Source organism: Trachemys scripta, chromosome 24 (assembly GCF_013100865.1).
Source record: "Trachemys scripta elegans isolate TJP31775 chromosome 24, CAS_Tse_1.0, whole genome shotgun sequence".
Lineage (NCBI taxonomy): Eukaryota > Metazoa > Chordata > Testudines > Emydidae > Trachemys > Trachemys scripta.
In genome coordinates, this window is record NC_048321.1 from 3,091,248 (window position 1) to 3,106,376 (window position 15,129).

A 15,129-nucleotide genomic window follows, 5' to 3' on the forward strand; every position below is an offset into this window, starting at 1 on the left:
ATGGGGAAATAGTTTTACTTTGTGTAATAACCCATCCACTCTTCTTGTCAATTACTGGAAATGGGCCATTTTCATTACCACTACAAACAGTTCTTTTTCTCTCCTGCTGATAATAGCTCACCTTAACTGATCACTCTCCTTATAGTGTGTATGGTAACACCCATTCTTTCATGTTTTTTGTGTGTGTGTGTATATGTGTGTGTGTGTGTGTGTGTGTGTATATATATATATATATATATATACACACACACACATTCATTTGGATGCATGCAGTGGAAAATACAGTAGGAAGATATATCTTCCTACTGTATTTTCCACTGCATGCATCCAATGAAGTGGGCTGTAGCCCACAAAAACTTATGCTCAAATAAATTTGTTAGTCTCTAAGGTGCCACAAGTACTCCTGTTCTTTTTGCGGATACAGACTAACACGGCTGCTACTGTGAAACCTGTCACTATTTCACCAGGAGGGTGGTGAAGCACTGGAATGGGTTACCCAGGGAGGTGGTGGAATCTCCTTCCTTAGAGGTTTTTAAAGCCTAGCTTGACAAAGTCCTGGCTGGGATGATTTAGTCGGTGTTGGTCCTGCTTTGAGCAGGGGGTTGGACTAGATGACCTCCTGAGGTCCCTTCCAACCTTAATCTTCTATGATTCTATCCACAAGGCTTGTTACCCCATCAAAGAAAGCTATCAGACAGCCTTTAGACAGAGATATAATGTTATGACACAATATGCACATTCACACACCTCACAACACGGCTCTGGGTTTAGCACTGCCAGAAATATTATAAATGATTGTTTCCAGTTCCATTGCAATATTTCCCCTTTTCCAAACGTCCCCTTAGTCTAGTGAGACGGTCCTGATGAATGAGTGCCAGCAAAGCTGCACATGTGTTCCCACCCGAGGGGTGACCTGCGAAGCCCACAGCTGCTCCAGAGGAGAAACCTGCCAGATCAGAGACGGTGTCATGGGCTGCATCAGCCAAGGTAAAGGACAGTCACTGATTGCAACATGCCCTGAGAGGTTATTGCACAAGCAGTGAGTAAAATAGTTGTGATTATGTCTCCTCACCCTTTTCACTTTCTCTTTCCCTTTATTTAGCCATGAACCCTGAGCCATAATATTACAGAATTTCAATCTGAAAGATGAAAAGCCTTGTTGGGTCAGAGTGTCTGCTGCGTCCTGCTTCTGGCATGCACAGCGGAGTAGGGTGGGCAGCTGATTAAAACCTGGGGGCTACTTTAAATGGAGCCTATTGGCTGTAGTCTCATAGGGGCCATCAGTCAGGTGGGCACTGTCAGAGCCCATCACATCCCAGCCACTCTCCTTTGCCTGCTCAATGCTGCCCACAACATGCCCCTCTGGGTTGCAGCACCTCTGCCAGGCATTGTGGGGAAGGAGACACAGGAGACCACTTTGCTGGCTTTATGCCAGGAAAGGTCTCACCTAGGCAGGGATTTCCCCAGCAGGAGACTTGTGAGAGATTTGTGAAGGATGAATGGGAGTAGATAGTGTGTATAGGGATAGATAGATAGAGGGGATGTATGGGGATAGAGCAAACGATCATTCGGTCCATTTCACAAACAGGCTATATTAAGAAATAGGATTCCAAGGACACTAAATTTCATCCTGGCTTTCACAGCCCCCTCAGCCCCCTCTCTGCTTTCATATATAACTGATTAGTCTGGTGTCTCTTGTCTTTCTATTGTCTTTCCCCACTAGTTATTCCATCCTGCAGTGTGGTTCGCTGCAGAGAAGGAACTATTTGCAAGATGATAAATGGGCAGCCAGAGTGTGTGCCAGTCTCTCAGGCCACGTGCTGGGCTGGGGGTTATTTGCATTACCACACCTTCGATGGACGGGTGTATGATTTCCACGGCACCTGCGACTACACGGTGGCCAAGACCTGCAGGGATGACTCCGTCCTGCCCTTCTTCCGTGTCACAGCCGAGAGCGAGAACAGTGGGAACACACAGGTCTTCTACATTTGGTCGGTGACTGTCCAGGTCAATGGAGTGACCATCACAGCAGCCAGGGCTGAGGTCGGCTTTGTGTGGGTGAGTGCTTGGCACACACGTCACCCTGCTCCTATGCCCACCCTGTAGGCTTTGCTAAATAGAGGGCAGGAAACTGCACCCCCAACCTCTGCGTAGAATTGCAAGCTAGACAATGTCTGGCGTGGTCAGTACATAGATAGGCTACCTTGAAAAAAATACCCCAAAGTATTGCAGTGGGTATTATCATTGATTTAGTAGGTGCTCTGCCACTGTCTGTGCTGTCACCCACGTACCAGCACTTTGATAGGGGGCGCTGTACTATTTAGATGTGTAGGTTTCTCAGTAGCAGTTTCTCCCAAGTTAGTTTTAAGCCCAATACCCAGCACTGGTGAGAGCTCTGTGGTAGGGAGCGGTCTGGGTACCAAGTACAGAGCACTCTCCCCTTGCAGTTAGTGCTGACCCCTGTCAAGGTTCCTTCCCCACTCTGAACTTTAGGGTACAGATGTGGGGGACCTGCATGAGAAGCTCTAAGCTCAATTAAACAGCTTAGATCTGGTCTGGCTGCCACCACTCCCAAGCACTAATTCTCTTCCCTGGGTAGCCTTGAGAGACTCTTCACCAATTCCCTGGTGGACCCAGATCCAACCCCCTTGGATCTTAAAACAAGGAGAAATCAATCAGGTATTAAGAAAAAGCCTTTTAATTAAAGAACAGAAAGGTAAAAGAAAACCCTCTGGGAGAGATTAGCATACCAGTTACTCTCACAGACAACAGATTCCAAACACAGAGGATGCTCCCCTGGGCAAACCCTTAGTTACATAAAAAAAAAAAACCAAATACCCAATTTGTTTATTCCTCTAATTGCACTAGACAGGTTACAAAGAAATAAATATAAACCTATTTATTTCCTTCACTAATACTCACTACTTAATAAGAGGCTGAATTCTGGAGCTTTCCCACTCAGGTCCAAAGTGAAAACTCCACAGACAAAGGGAACTTCCCTCCTTCCCTTTGAACCATCTTGTCCTCCCATTGGTTCCTCTGGTCAGGTGTCAGCTAGGCTAGGTGAACTTCTTAACCCTTTACAGGTAAAAGAGGCATTAACCCTTAACTATCTGTTTATGACAACCCCAATGCCCATCATGGCGCTAGCGGGTGCTGTGTGGCAGGCAGTGGTGGGGAGGGGGCCGGTCGGGGGTTCTGTCCCATCAGAGTCTCACTGATCCCAATCTCACGCTAGAGGGTGCTGTGCTGAGGGGAGCAGGCTGGGTGGCTCAGTGTGGGGAGCTGTCAGCTCTGTCACAAGCACACGGGATCTACACACCAGATAAAGTGTAGATTGGAGCATTTGGTCATTACATTTCCCACAGCATGTCATGCAGGAGCAGGGCAAATCCCAGCTCCACTGAGTCCATCCTTCCGGAAATTCCCCAGCAGTTTCTAATGTAACAGGGATTCCCCTGAGATCCCATCTGAGGAGAATCCCCACTCTTGGATCCAGGAAGACAGTGCCTGAGCTCTAAGATATGGGGAACTCTGAGGCACATTTAGGCAGCTCAGGGCCTTTGTATTACAGAGCCATCTCCAACCTGAGATACCTCAGGATCCCCAGAACATTGTAGTCAGCTCCTTGAGACTTCTCGCTCCTCAAGTGATGCTGCTAACAGCTCTCACCAATGCAGCCCCCTCTCCCAGTGGAGCCGCTCCCTAACAGCTCTAACCAATGCAGTCACTGTCATTTACAGCAGCTCCCAGCAATTCTTATCGTCAGCCCTTTCATCTACAATGGGCTATACTGAAATCACGGGTCCAATATTGGAATTGTTTGTAAAAATTCCAATAAATAGCAATGGAACCAATTCAGAATTTTCAATGAATCTGGACCCAAATCTGAACAAATATTAAATTATAGCATCATACTAGATAGAGCTGGCTGGAGAAAGTTAATTCCACTTTGGAGAGGATTTCAATTATTTGAAAATTAGCTTCATTCCAATATGGAATGAAAACCAAAAATTACTAAATTTTCTGGGAAGGGGAACGGAATCCTGGCTCCAGGTCCATCTTTGAAATCTGCTTGGTTTCCATTAAAACATCATTGAAAAGGAACCATCTCCTGAAAACGTTTGGATTTTGAAGACTAGGCAAATACTAGTGGAAAAATTGTATCAGGGAAGAGGTCACTTTGTAAATGAAAGACTTGTGGACTTGATTGTGACCTTTGCCCTTTCTTTCTCACCATGAAGGTGAATAACACCAGGGCCCACTTACCCATGTCCCTGAACAACGGGGCCCTTCGGCTCTATCAGAGCGGCACCTCCCTTGTCCTCCGCACCGACTTCAACCTCAGGGTGTACTATGACTGGAACAACCAGCTGAGGGTCACCGTTCCTAATAACTTCTCTGACAGCCTATGCGGCCTGTGTGGCAACTATAATGGGGACCCCGCCGATGACTTCCGGACCCCGGACGGGGACCAGGCTCCCAGTGTCGCCGCCCTGGGGAAAAGCTGGGCAGTGGAAGATGAGGATCATTTTTGCTGGCACGATTGCATTGGAGGTTGCAGGCCCTGTGCCGCCAGCATAGCCAGAAAGTACAAGGAGGAGGTCTCGTGCGGCCTGATAGCCAAGGTCTCAGATGGGCCCTTCAGCCAGTGCCACAACAAGGTGGATCCTACAGTCTACTTGGACAACTGCGTGTACGATCTGTGCCACAACAACGGCTACAGGAAGGCCCTGTGTGAGGCCCTGAAGGCCTATGCGGACGCCTGCCAGCTGGAAGGGGTCAGGATTGGGGAATGGAGGCAGCTGGCCAGATGCCGTGAGTACAGATTTGTATGCCAAGGTCTGCTGGTTAGACCGGGGAGCCTAGGGCTCAGCACTCTTGAGTTCTAGCCCTGGTGTTGGGAGTAGGGTTGCCAACTTTCTAATCACAGAAAACCGAATACCCTTGTCCCACCCCCTGCCCTGTCCCTTCTCCGAGGCCCCTCCCAACATCACTCGCTCTCTCCAACCCTTGTTCATGTGCTTATTTTCACTAGCCTGGGGCAGGGGTAGGAGTGCAGGAGTGGGAGAGGGTAAGGGCTCTGGACTGGGGGTGTGGGCTCTGTGGTGGAGCCATAAATTAAGTTTTTAGAGTGCGGGAGGGGGCTCTGGGCTGGGGCAGGGGATTGGGGTGTGGGAGAGGGTGAGGGCTCCAGCTGGGTGTACAGGCTCTGGGGTGGGGCCTGGGATGAGGGGTTTGGAGTGCAGAAGGGGGCTCTGGGCTGGAGCAGGGAGTGTGGGTGCAGGATGGGGTGCAGGGTGTAGGCTCTGGGAGGGAGTCTGGGTGCAGGAGGGGGCTCAGGGCTGGGGCAGGGAGTTGGGTTTCAGGAGGGGGCTCAGGGCTGGGGCTGAAAGTTGGGTTGTGGGAGGGGGCTCAGGGCTGGGGCAGGGGGTTGGGGTATGGGAGGGGATGCAGGGTGCAGGCTCTGGGTGGTGCTTACCTCAGGCAGCTCCTGGGAAGCAGCAATATGTTCTTCCTGCTCGGAGGCAGCCATGGGGCTCTGCATGCTGCTCCTGGCCCCAGGCGCCTCCCCCACAGCTCCCATTGGCCGTTCACAGCCAATGGGAGCTGTGGAGTTGGCACTTGGGGTGGGGCAGAGCAAGGAGCCCCCTGGCTGCCCCTGAGCTGGAGGGACATGTCGCCGTTTCCCAGGAGCTACATGGAGTCGGGTAGAGAGCCTGCCCACCCCGCTGTGCAACCAACCGGAATTTTAACGGGTCAGTCAGTGGTGTTGACCAGAGCCACCAAGGTCCCTTTTCGACCGGGTGTTCTGGTCGAAAAACGGACACCCAGAAACCCTATTTGGGAGGCACCGTGATCAAGTGATTTGGGATTGAGCAGTGATTGGGAAATCAGAACTCTTGGATTCTATTGTATCTACAGTACTTGTCTGTCCATGATATTGCTAAGGTGTAGTTTTGTAGTGTAGATTTGCCCTAAGTTATGTGATGTACAGCCACAGCAGTAATTGAATCGTTTTACATGTCCACACTCTGCTCCTTGTGTCAGCGGTGCACGTCCTCACCAGGATTCTTGCACCAGTTTAACTGTCAGTGTGGGGCATTGTGGGATGGCTTCTGAAAGGCAGCAACTGTCAATGTAATCAGTGCATTGTCTACATCTACACCTACATCTACATCAACCTAACTACATCGACCTAAGCGCTATGCCTTTCACAGAGGTGGAGTTATTAAGTCAGTGTAGTGGACGAGTTACAGAGGTGGGAGCTACATTTTAGTGTAGACTCCTACAGAATTAGGTTGACATAAGCTGCCCTACATCAGTCTAACTTTGTAGTGTAGACCAGGTCTCAGTCTGAGCTCCTTGGTCAGACTCCAGATGAGAGCCCTGACTCCTACCAGCAGCCAACCCTTATTTCCCCACATCATGTTTCCCAGTCCTTTGTTCTCGACCTGGGGGATTTTTGCTCCACGTCCTTGCTGAGAGGCCAGGAAATCCCTCCACTTTGGAGTCGTTTATTACTAGGTGTCAATGTCCTTGTGACTGCATTTGCCATTATCTTCTGGATTCTCCACTGATATGGATGGTTGAGATAAGATGATGCAAGTTTTTAAGTGACTCTTCCTACTATGTGCCTGATCCTGTAAGGGGCTAAGCACCTTCTACAACATACTGAGCACCCTCAGCCAATGTTGAGGTCACTGGGATTCGAGGGCTCTCAGAGCCCCACAAGATACGTCCCTTTCTTTCTATTTTAAATATTGCTTTTGCGTGGAGAGGGTTTGCTGTTAAATCTGTGGGTCCTTCACTCCCCAGCCATGGAGTGCCCCCTGGAGAACAGCCAGTACCAGCTCTGTGGAACAGCCTGCCCAGCCACGTGTGTGGACCAGTCAGCCCCCAGCAGCTGCCAAGACCCCTGCGTGGAAAGCTGCCAGTGCAAGGATGGTTTTGTGCTGAGCCAGGGAAAATGCATCCCCAAGAGCAGCTGTGGGTGCCTGTTCGAGGGGCGCCCCTATGCCCCCAGTGAGAGTTTCTGGGTCGATGAGGCATGTGGGACACGGTGCATGTGCAACGCAGCCACTAGACAAGTCAAATGCATGGCTGCTACGTGCAAAAGTTCAGAGAGATGCGGGCTAGTGAATGGCATACGGGGCTGTTACCCCTCCAGCTACGCCACCTGCTCTGTGACAAGGAATCTGCACTATTCCACCTTTGATGGACAGAGATACGACTTCCAAGGCACCTGCCGCTACCAGCTAACTACCTTGTGCAAGAAGACGGTGGGACTGGTGGACTTTGATGTCTATTTCCAGGAAAGCAATACTCGTCCTGTGCAGATCAAGGTCTATGAGACTGACATCAGGGTCAGCAATCAATTCCCTGGGAAAATCATGGTGAGTTTCAGAAATCACATCTAGTCTCTAAAACATTTCTGGAAAGTCGCCTGTGAAATCAGAAGTTGGTTGCAGAAAGTATATGGAAGGATTTTAGAAAACAGATCAAATACTAACTGGATTCTGATGTGAATGGGGAGCCAGTGGAGAAGCTAAAGGGTTCGGCTGATGTGGTTACACTTCATCTTTGTGAGAAGGTGTCAATAGCATCCAGCATATGTGGGAACTTGGAGAGCTGGGGCTCACAGAGGAGGGAACAGCAATAGCCAGTGTCAGAAAAAAGGAAAGTCTGGTTGGAGGATCCTGCCCAGTCTGGGGAGCTGGACTCAGGCAGGCTGTAGAGGAGGGAGCAGGTCAGCCTGGATGAAGATTTCAGCAGCAGTAGATGGGCCAGAGCTCTGTGCTGGAGCCAGAGGTTCCACCAGAGCGAGCGATGTTTCATATCCCATGTGTCTTGCTTTTACAGGTGAACAGTATCCTGATTACCCTTCCCTTCAACCTCGATGATAAGAAAATCACTGTGTATAGAAAGGGCTGGGCCACAGTGATCCAGACAGACTTTGGTCTCACCATTACCTATGCCGGGTGGTCAGGACGCACCACGATCACTCTGCCAGTCACCTACGCGGGAGCCGTGTGTGGTCTGTGTGGCAATTTTAACAGTGACAGGGAGGATGACATGCTGATGAGGGATGGCACGCTGGCACCAAGCCCCGTCAGCTTTGGCCAGAGCTGGAAGGTGGGCGACCTCCCAGGATGCTCTGCAGTAACGATACCACCATGCGCAAGTGTAGAGGCTATTGAAAAAGAACAACGAGGTAGCAGAGGGCAGTGTGGGCTCATCTTATACAAGAGTGGCCCTTTCAGAGGATGTCACAGCAAAGTGGACCCTCATGGATACTTCATAGACTGCGTGTACAGCTATTGCGTCCTCAGTGCGCGTGAAAGTAATGTCTGCCAGGCCGTTGCGGGCTATTCTGAGGCATGTCAGGAAGCTGGAGCTATGGTGCATCCCTGGAGGACTACGACATTCTGCTGTGAGTCCCCTGTGTTCACCGCTGCCTGCCCCATGGGGATCATTAATTCTTGTTGGCTGGTAGATGTGGATCTAAACACTGCAGAACATTTTTAACAGGTCTTTCTCAGCAGGCTGGGTTCAGCACTCGTAGTGGCCTTGGCAGCTGTACCCTGGGCAAGGGAAACACTGCTAGGGATGTAGTGTGCTCTCCATGGCCAGTCTAATCCTTGCCTTCCCTTCTGAGACTGGGACATAATCAGAGCTGGGACTCAGGGTGGCTACTAATTGGGATGATTGTTCATTAGGAACTGAGCTGGGAACCCACCAATTCATCCCACACAAGCAATCAGTTGGGAATTAATTTTAACGGCTACTGACCTGGATTCAAAACAAAAAGCTAGTAGTGAAACAATAAACCGAATTAGAAGCCATCATAGGAGAGAGATTGTCTGTATCCCATCTCCTGGCCTCTGTGAGGCAGCCAGTTCATCAGACCTGGGAGCCCATTACAGATGGTGCCTTTTATTAATTAACCAAATTAAGGAAATAGAAAAGTAGGAACTTGAATGAAATTGCATGTTCTGTGATGGTTCATTGAGCACATTGCTAATGCTCTATATGAGCTAACTCTTTGTTCTAATTACAGCTCCGTCCTGTCCCCTGAACAGTCACTATGAATTCTGTAGCAGCAGCTGCGATGTGACATGCAGCAACCTCTATGCCCTGGTGCAATGCATGACCCAGTGTAAGGAAGGCTGCGTGTGTGACGAGGGCTTTGTTTTCAGTGGCGACCACTGTGTCCCCATTTCCCAGTGCGGATGCCTCCACAGGGGACTTTACTACGAGGCCGGGGAGACCTTCCACCCGAGCGGTTCATGTGAGGAGCAGTGCATGTGTCAGGCTGGTGGGGAGGTTGTGTGTAAGGCATTCTCCTGCGGCACTGGTGAGGAATGCGGGGTAGTGGACGGTGTCCAGAAATGCCACCCATTTGGATCTGCGACCTGTTCTGCCTCTGGCCATGCCCACTACCTCTCTTTCGATGGGGTCTCCTTTGACTTCCAAGGCACCTGCACCTACATCTTGGCCAAGACCTGCACCGATGCCAGTGACCTTACACCATTCACTATCAGCATAGAGAAAGAAGATTGGGGCACCAGGAACATGTCTGTGGCCAAGCTGGTGTCCATTCAGGTGTATGGGATCACACTCACCCTGCTGCAAAACAAACAGGGGCTCATCATGGTAAGTCCTCCACATTCTCATGGACAGAGATTTTATTCTATTCTACACAGGTTTGTTTGCAGTTTGGCCAACTCCCTAATGCCCCGTCGTGGTAAAGGTTGTGCTGCAGGTGGTCTGCCTCAGCTTCCCCTCTTGGGCTCCTCAATAGCTCACAAGACAAATTGAATAACAGCTGCCCTCCTTAGGGTCTGAATGATTAAATTAGCAAACATGCAAAATAAAGTTTTCAAGTCCATCCATTTTTCTCCATACCAGGTCACTCCGAGTTCTTTCCTGTCTGTAGTCATGCTCCCCAAATTTCAAGTTTCCCTGCTGGAGGCTATTCGCTCCCATCAGCCTCTTGATTCTCTTCTGTTCTCCCTGAGAACTCTCTCTGCAGGGCCAGCCTCCCATCTTCGTCCTGCTGCTCTTATAGGGGAATCAAGGGATTCCTGCTCAGGTGTGCCTCCTTAGTAATTGGGGTTGGCTGGCCTACTGGCCTTAAAGGACAAGCCACACTCTTACAAATTCTTATAACATGCACATCCGTGTAGTATTTGAGCATCTTCCAGCAACATACTAAGTAACTTGACCAACTCTCTCAATCTATCACCAGGAGGAGATGTGCGTGCAGGGGAGAATTTTGTATTGGATTTACTTTTAAAAGTTATAAATATGCACGCACATTGCCGTGTGTGTTAGAGACAACAGGTCTGAGAAACACACCTTGCACTTGGGGCGGAAGTGGTGAGGTTTGTCAGGGTCCTTTGTTCCTGAGGGAGTTCATTCCCCAGTCTCGAACTGGTCACCAGTAAAGCTCCATCTCCTGCACAGGCTAACTTTACCCTTATTATTCCCGAAGAAGGAAGTGGTCAGCTATGATCTTCATCCTGGAGGTTTAATTGATCTTTTAGATACCTAGGGCCCAGGCCATTGAGAGTCTTGAAGGTAAGGTGTGAGAACTTGAACTGAATTCAGAAGGCAGCAGAGGGAGCAGAGGACAGTTTTGATGTGATCTCAGTAGCCAGTGCTGGTGAGGAGATGCTTCTGTACCTGATAGCGATTCTGGAGTGCTGAAGCGTTCATGGTTCATTACTGTAGTCCAGAGGAGAGGTGATGAAGGCATGAAATAATTGATGCCAGATCATCATCCATCAGGATGGGACAGAGTCTCCTGCCAACTGGAGATGGTAGCAAGTATTACTCATGGATGCTGCTATGTCAGAGCTTCATTTGGGCAAGCTGAGCATCCCCTAGCTCAGCTCAATCTTCTTTGCCTCCCTTGGTTTATACACCGTGTTTCTGGGAATTAATAATTTGGGGAACTCTCTACACATAATTCAAATTTTTGCAAACATGGAATAAACTTCCTCTCCATTATAATTCCATTGGCTCTGTGTTGAAGAATTTCTCCCCGATGCATTCCCCTGAGAAGCCTGCAGTCTAACTTGGGAGAAATACAACATGTGATAAATTGATGGAGATAGGAGAATGCAAGGGGTGAAGGAATGAGGTATCACCAGGGAAGTGCGTCTTTAGGAGAGAAGGGGAGATAGACAAGAAGTAGGAGAGTGTTCTATGTGCAGGAGCGTGCATGAAAAGGAGGGGCAAGCCAAACATGGTTGGAGAAAATAGGGACGGTAAAGAGAGAGAACCGGGAGGGAGGTGCGGTGAAGGGGAGAGGAGAGAAGAGATGTAGACTAGGGCGACAATGTGAAGACCCTGGAAGGTGAGCACAAGTCATCCCAAAGTGAAATCTGGAGTCATTCTGATTTATGCCATGTGTCAGTGAGAGCAGAATCTTGCCTGTGTACGTGCCCCCCATGTTCACAGGGAATGTTCTCTCTCCTCCAGGTGAACGGAGTGTCCCACAACCTCCCAGTGATTGTGGCTGATGGGCAACTTAGAGCGTATCAACATGGCACAAACATTCTGGTGCAAACCATCTTTGGCCTCACTCTGAGCTACGACCTGGTTTACCAGGCCAGGGTCACCATCCCAGGAAGCTACGAGGGCCAGACGTGCGGCCTGTGCGGGAACTACGATGGACAGCAGGACGAGGAGTTCCTGCTCCCCAGTGGCAGGACAGCCCCTGATGCAGCAGCATTTGGCTCTGCTTGGGAAGTCCAGATCCCAGAAGCATCCTGTACAGACAGATGTGCTGGAAACAGCTGTCCAGTTTGTGAGGAGAGGAAGAAGAACGTCTTCAAAGGGCGCAACTACTGTGGGCTGCTTACAGACCCCGACGGCCCCTTCACGGCCTGCCACGGCCTGGTTAGCCCCAGTGTGTATCAGAGCAACTGCCTGTATGATCTGTGCCTGGGCAACGGGGATGCACAGGTTCTGTGCCAGAGCATCCACAGCTATGTGACGGCCTGCCAAGAGGCCGGGGCTCCCATCCGGCCCTGGAGGAACACCTCCTTCTGTGGTAAATGTGCTGATAGTGTAGGAACTCTGAGATGCACTGGGAGGGGAGGGAGAGGGTCAAAATTGCTGAGCATCTTGTTCCAGGCCTCTGGGTTTCTTCTGGAACTCTTCTGGGTGGGAACCAACAATCTCATGTTCCTTTCTAAAGGTTCCCTATTCCTCTCCTCCATGTCCTGCTCTCCTCTCCTTCGTGTCTGTCCCTCTAGGCCGTGGTGTGAGATCTTTCCAGCCATCATTTATTTCTCTCTCTATTTAAGCTGTGAGCTGCCCAGCGAACAGCCACTATGAGGTCTGCGCCGACCTCTGCACCTCCACCTGCACTGGAGACATCATGGACTGCCCGGAGACCTGTGCTGAAGGCTGCGAGTGTGAAGACGGCTTCTTCTTCGACGGTCAGGGCTGTGTGACTCTGCAGAGCTGTGGGTGCTTCGAGCACAGGAGATATTACAAGGTACCTCCCCCTGTTGGAGCATCTGGGTCTGATCTAATTTTTGCTCTGTCCACATCTTAATCCCTACACTGGTCAAGAATATAGGGTTTGCTATACTGAATCAGAGCATTGGTCCATCCAGGATGGCTTCCCTCTCTTCTAGTATCTAATGCTCAAAATGCCAAAAAAGGCCAGAAGATTTAATGCCCTGTGCCTGTTGTGGGAAAACTGAGGCAGAGATAGGCGCAGTGACTTGCTCAAGGCCACCTCATGAATGAGTAGCAGATGGGAGGTTAAAATCTAGGAATTGTTCCTGGCTTTAAGCCCAGTCCTCAGCCCATTAGACAGCCTTTCTCTCTAAAGGCAAGAGGAAATAATATTATGACACAATGGACATTTTTATAGATACATAGATTCTAAGGCCAGAACGGTCCATTGTGATCATCTAGTCTGCCCTCCTGTATAACCCAAGCCAGAGACCTGCCCCAATGTGATTTCGAGAGCACATCTGTTAGAAAAACACATCCAGAGCTCTGGGTTTAGCGCTGTCAAAAATTATTTTAAATAATCATTTCCAGTTACATTCTGTTATTTTCTTTTTCCAAATGTTCCATCAGCCCAATGAGACGGTCCTGACGAACGAGTGCCAGCAAAGCTGCACCTGCGTTCCTGCTCGAGGGGTGACTTGTAAAGCCCACGGCTGCTCCCGAGAAGAAATCTGCCAGATTAGAGATGGCGTCAGGGCCTGCATCAGCAAAGGTACAGGTCATTGTTTGAAACATGCCGTGAAGGGTTATTGTACAGGCAGTGAGTAAGCAGCTGTGGTTATGTCTCCTGACCCTTCTCACTCCCCCACCCCTTTATTTAGCCTGGAACTCTGACTCCTAATAGTACAATATTTCGACTGGAAAGATGAGAAGACTTGTTGGGTCTCTCCAGCAGAGTCGGGTGGGCAACTGTCAGGGAGCTGAGCACACTCCATGATTCTCTCCCTGGGCGCAGCCTGGGGGCTGCTATAAACAGAACACCCTGGCTACATAGAGTCCCACAAGGACCATCAGTCAGCTGGGCAGTGTCAGAGCCCATCACCTCTCAGCCACTTTCCTTGCCAGCTTCATGCTAGAGGTCTGCTTGGGCCTAATATTTGAGGAGCCCAAGCCCGAGAAGGTCAGGTCATTTTCTGACCTACCCTGTCTCTTCCCATGAAACTGAATGAGCGCCACGGCCACCTCCCGCCCATAGGGTTGGCGTGGCGGTGCCTATGTTCCCTGTTCCTGCCATCCGCCATCCCTGGCTGCAGTGTGTGCGCTCTGGGGCAGCTCCCTCACTCCACAGTATGCATAAGGCAGCCAGGTGGCAGTGCTAGCAGGAGCTGGGCATGCAGCCACCTCCGCGCTGACCGCACAGGTAGGGTGGCCAACTCCCTCATTTGTGAAAACTGGACACTAAGTGCCGGAACCTCCCCTGCTCCACCTCTTTCCCTCAAGGCCCTGTCCCCCGCTCCTCTTTCCCCACCCACTGTTGCTCACTGCTCTATCCACCACCCTCCCCCTGACAGCTGAGCAGGGCTCTAGGGGTGGAGGGGTGACTGGGGCAGGACATGGGGGAGAGAACAGGGCTCTGAGGGTGATGGGGTGACTGGGGCAAGGTGTGGGAGAGAGCCATGCTCGGGCAGAATGGGGAGCCACTGGTATGCCGGTACCTTTCTCCGCCAGAGCTGTTGCTGAGTGCTTCTCCAGGCTCCAGCAGCAGCTTCTGCCCTCCCCCTCCCCTGGATGGCGGAGGCTGGTTACTGCAGGTAACTGGACTTTTAGTGTCCGGTCAGCAGTGATGACTTTCCAGTCGAAAACTGGACATCTGGCCAGGGCCGGCTCCAGGGTTTTGGCCGCCCCAAGCAGCCAAAAAAAAAAAAAAAAAGCCGCGATTGCGATCTGCAGCGGCAATTCGGTGGGAGGTCCTTTGCTCCAGCGGGCGAGGGACCATCCGCCGAATTGCCACCGAATACCTGGACATGCCGCCCCTCTAAGGAGCGGCCGCCCCAAGCACCTGCTTGCCAGGCTGGTGCCTGGAGCCGGCCCTGCATCTGGCAATCCTACGCACAGGCAGAAGGAGAACAGCTGACTTGAGGAAGCAGGGGTGGCTCTAGGCACCAGCAAAGCAAGCACATGCTTGGGGCAGCCCATTTGCAGGGGAGGCAGGGATCCAGAATGGGAGCTGAGAACCAACAGGGGGCCCTGGGCGCTGTAATTCCTCGGTTAGCTCCCTGCCTATAGAGCCAGCCCAGGAGCAGGGAAAGAACTACATTTCCCAGCATTCCTGTGGCCACTACAAACAGAAAAGAGGGGGAGGGAGTAAGGAAGCTGAGACCTCATGCTGCAGCCCGCTATGAATGGACATCTGCACTGTGAAGGGTAGGGATACCATATTTTAACATTTAAAAAATAGGATACTCCACGGGGAGGGAGGGTAGCCCCACCCTGCCACCATCCACTCCCTTCGACTGCCCCCCACAGAAACCCCAACCCATCTGACCCCTGCCCCAACTGCCCCCCAGAACTCCCCCCCCCATCCCACCCCCCCCCCTCCCCCCGTCCCCCACCGCCGCCCCCCCGCCCCCCCCCCCCCCCCCCCACCCC

At 51.0% G+C, this 15,129-nt stretch overlaps 1 protein-coding gene across 5 annotated transcripts in view; it reads left to right on the forward strand.

Moving 5' to 3' along the window:
• The window catches only part of LOC117869539 (IgGFc-binding protein-like), a 326,696-nt gene that overhangs the window by 30,636 nt on the left and 280,931 nt on the right, over positions 1–15,129 (forward strand). For 4 of the 5 annotated variants that reach the window (XM_034756463.1, XM_034756462.1, XM_034756461.1 and 1 more), the window contains exons 7-12: positions 6,820–7,397; positions 7,864–8,434; positions 9,062–9,657; positions 11,491–12,064; positions 12,321–12,514; positions 13,111–13,252. In XM_034756463.1, coding sequence (XP_034612354.1) covers positions 6,820–7,397; positions 7,864–8,434; positions 9,062–9,657; positions 11,491–12,064; positions 12,321–12,514; positions 13,111–13,252 — 2,655 coding nt within the window. Of the gene's footprint in view, positions 1–849; positions 988–1,723; positions 2,059–4,244; positions 4,819–6,819; positions 7,398–7,863; positions 8,435–9,061; positions 9,658–11,490; positions 12,065–12,320; positions 12,515–13,110; positions 13,253–15,129 lie in introns of those variants that run through there. The other variant, XM_034756464.1, reaches the window with a different exon arrangement.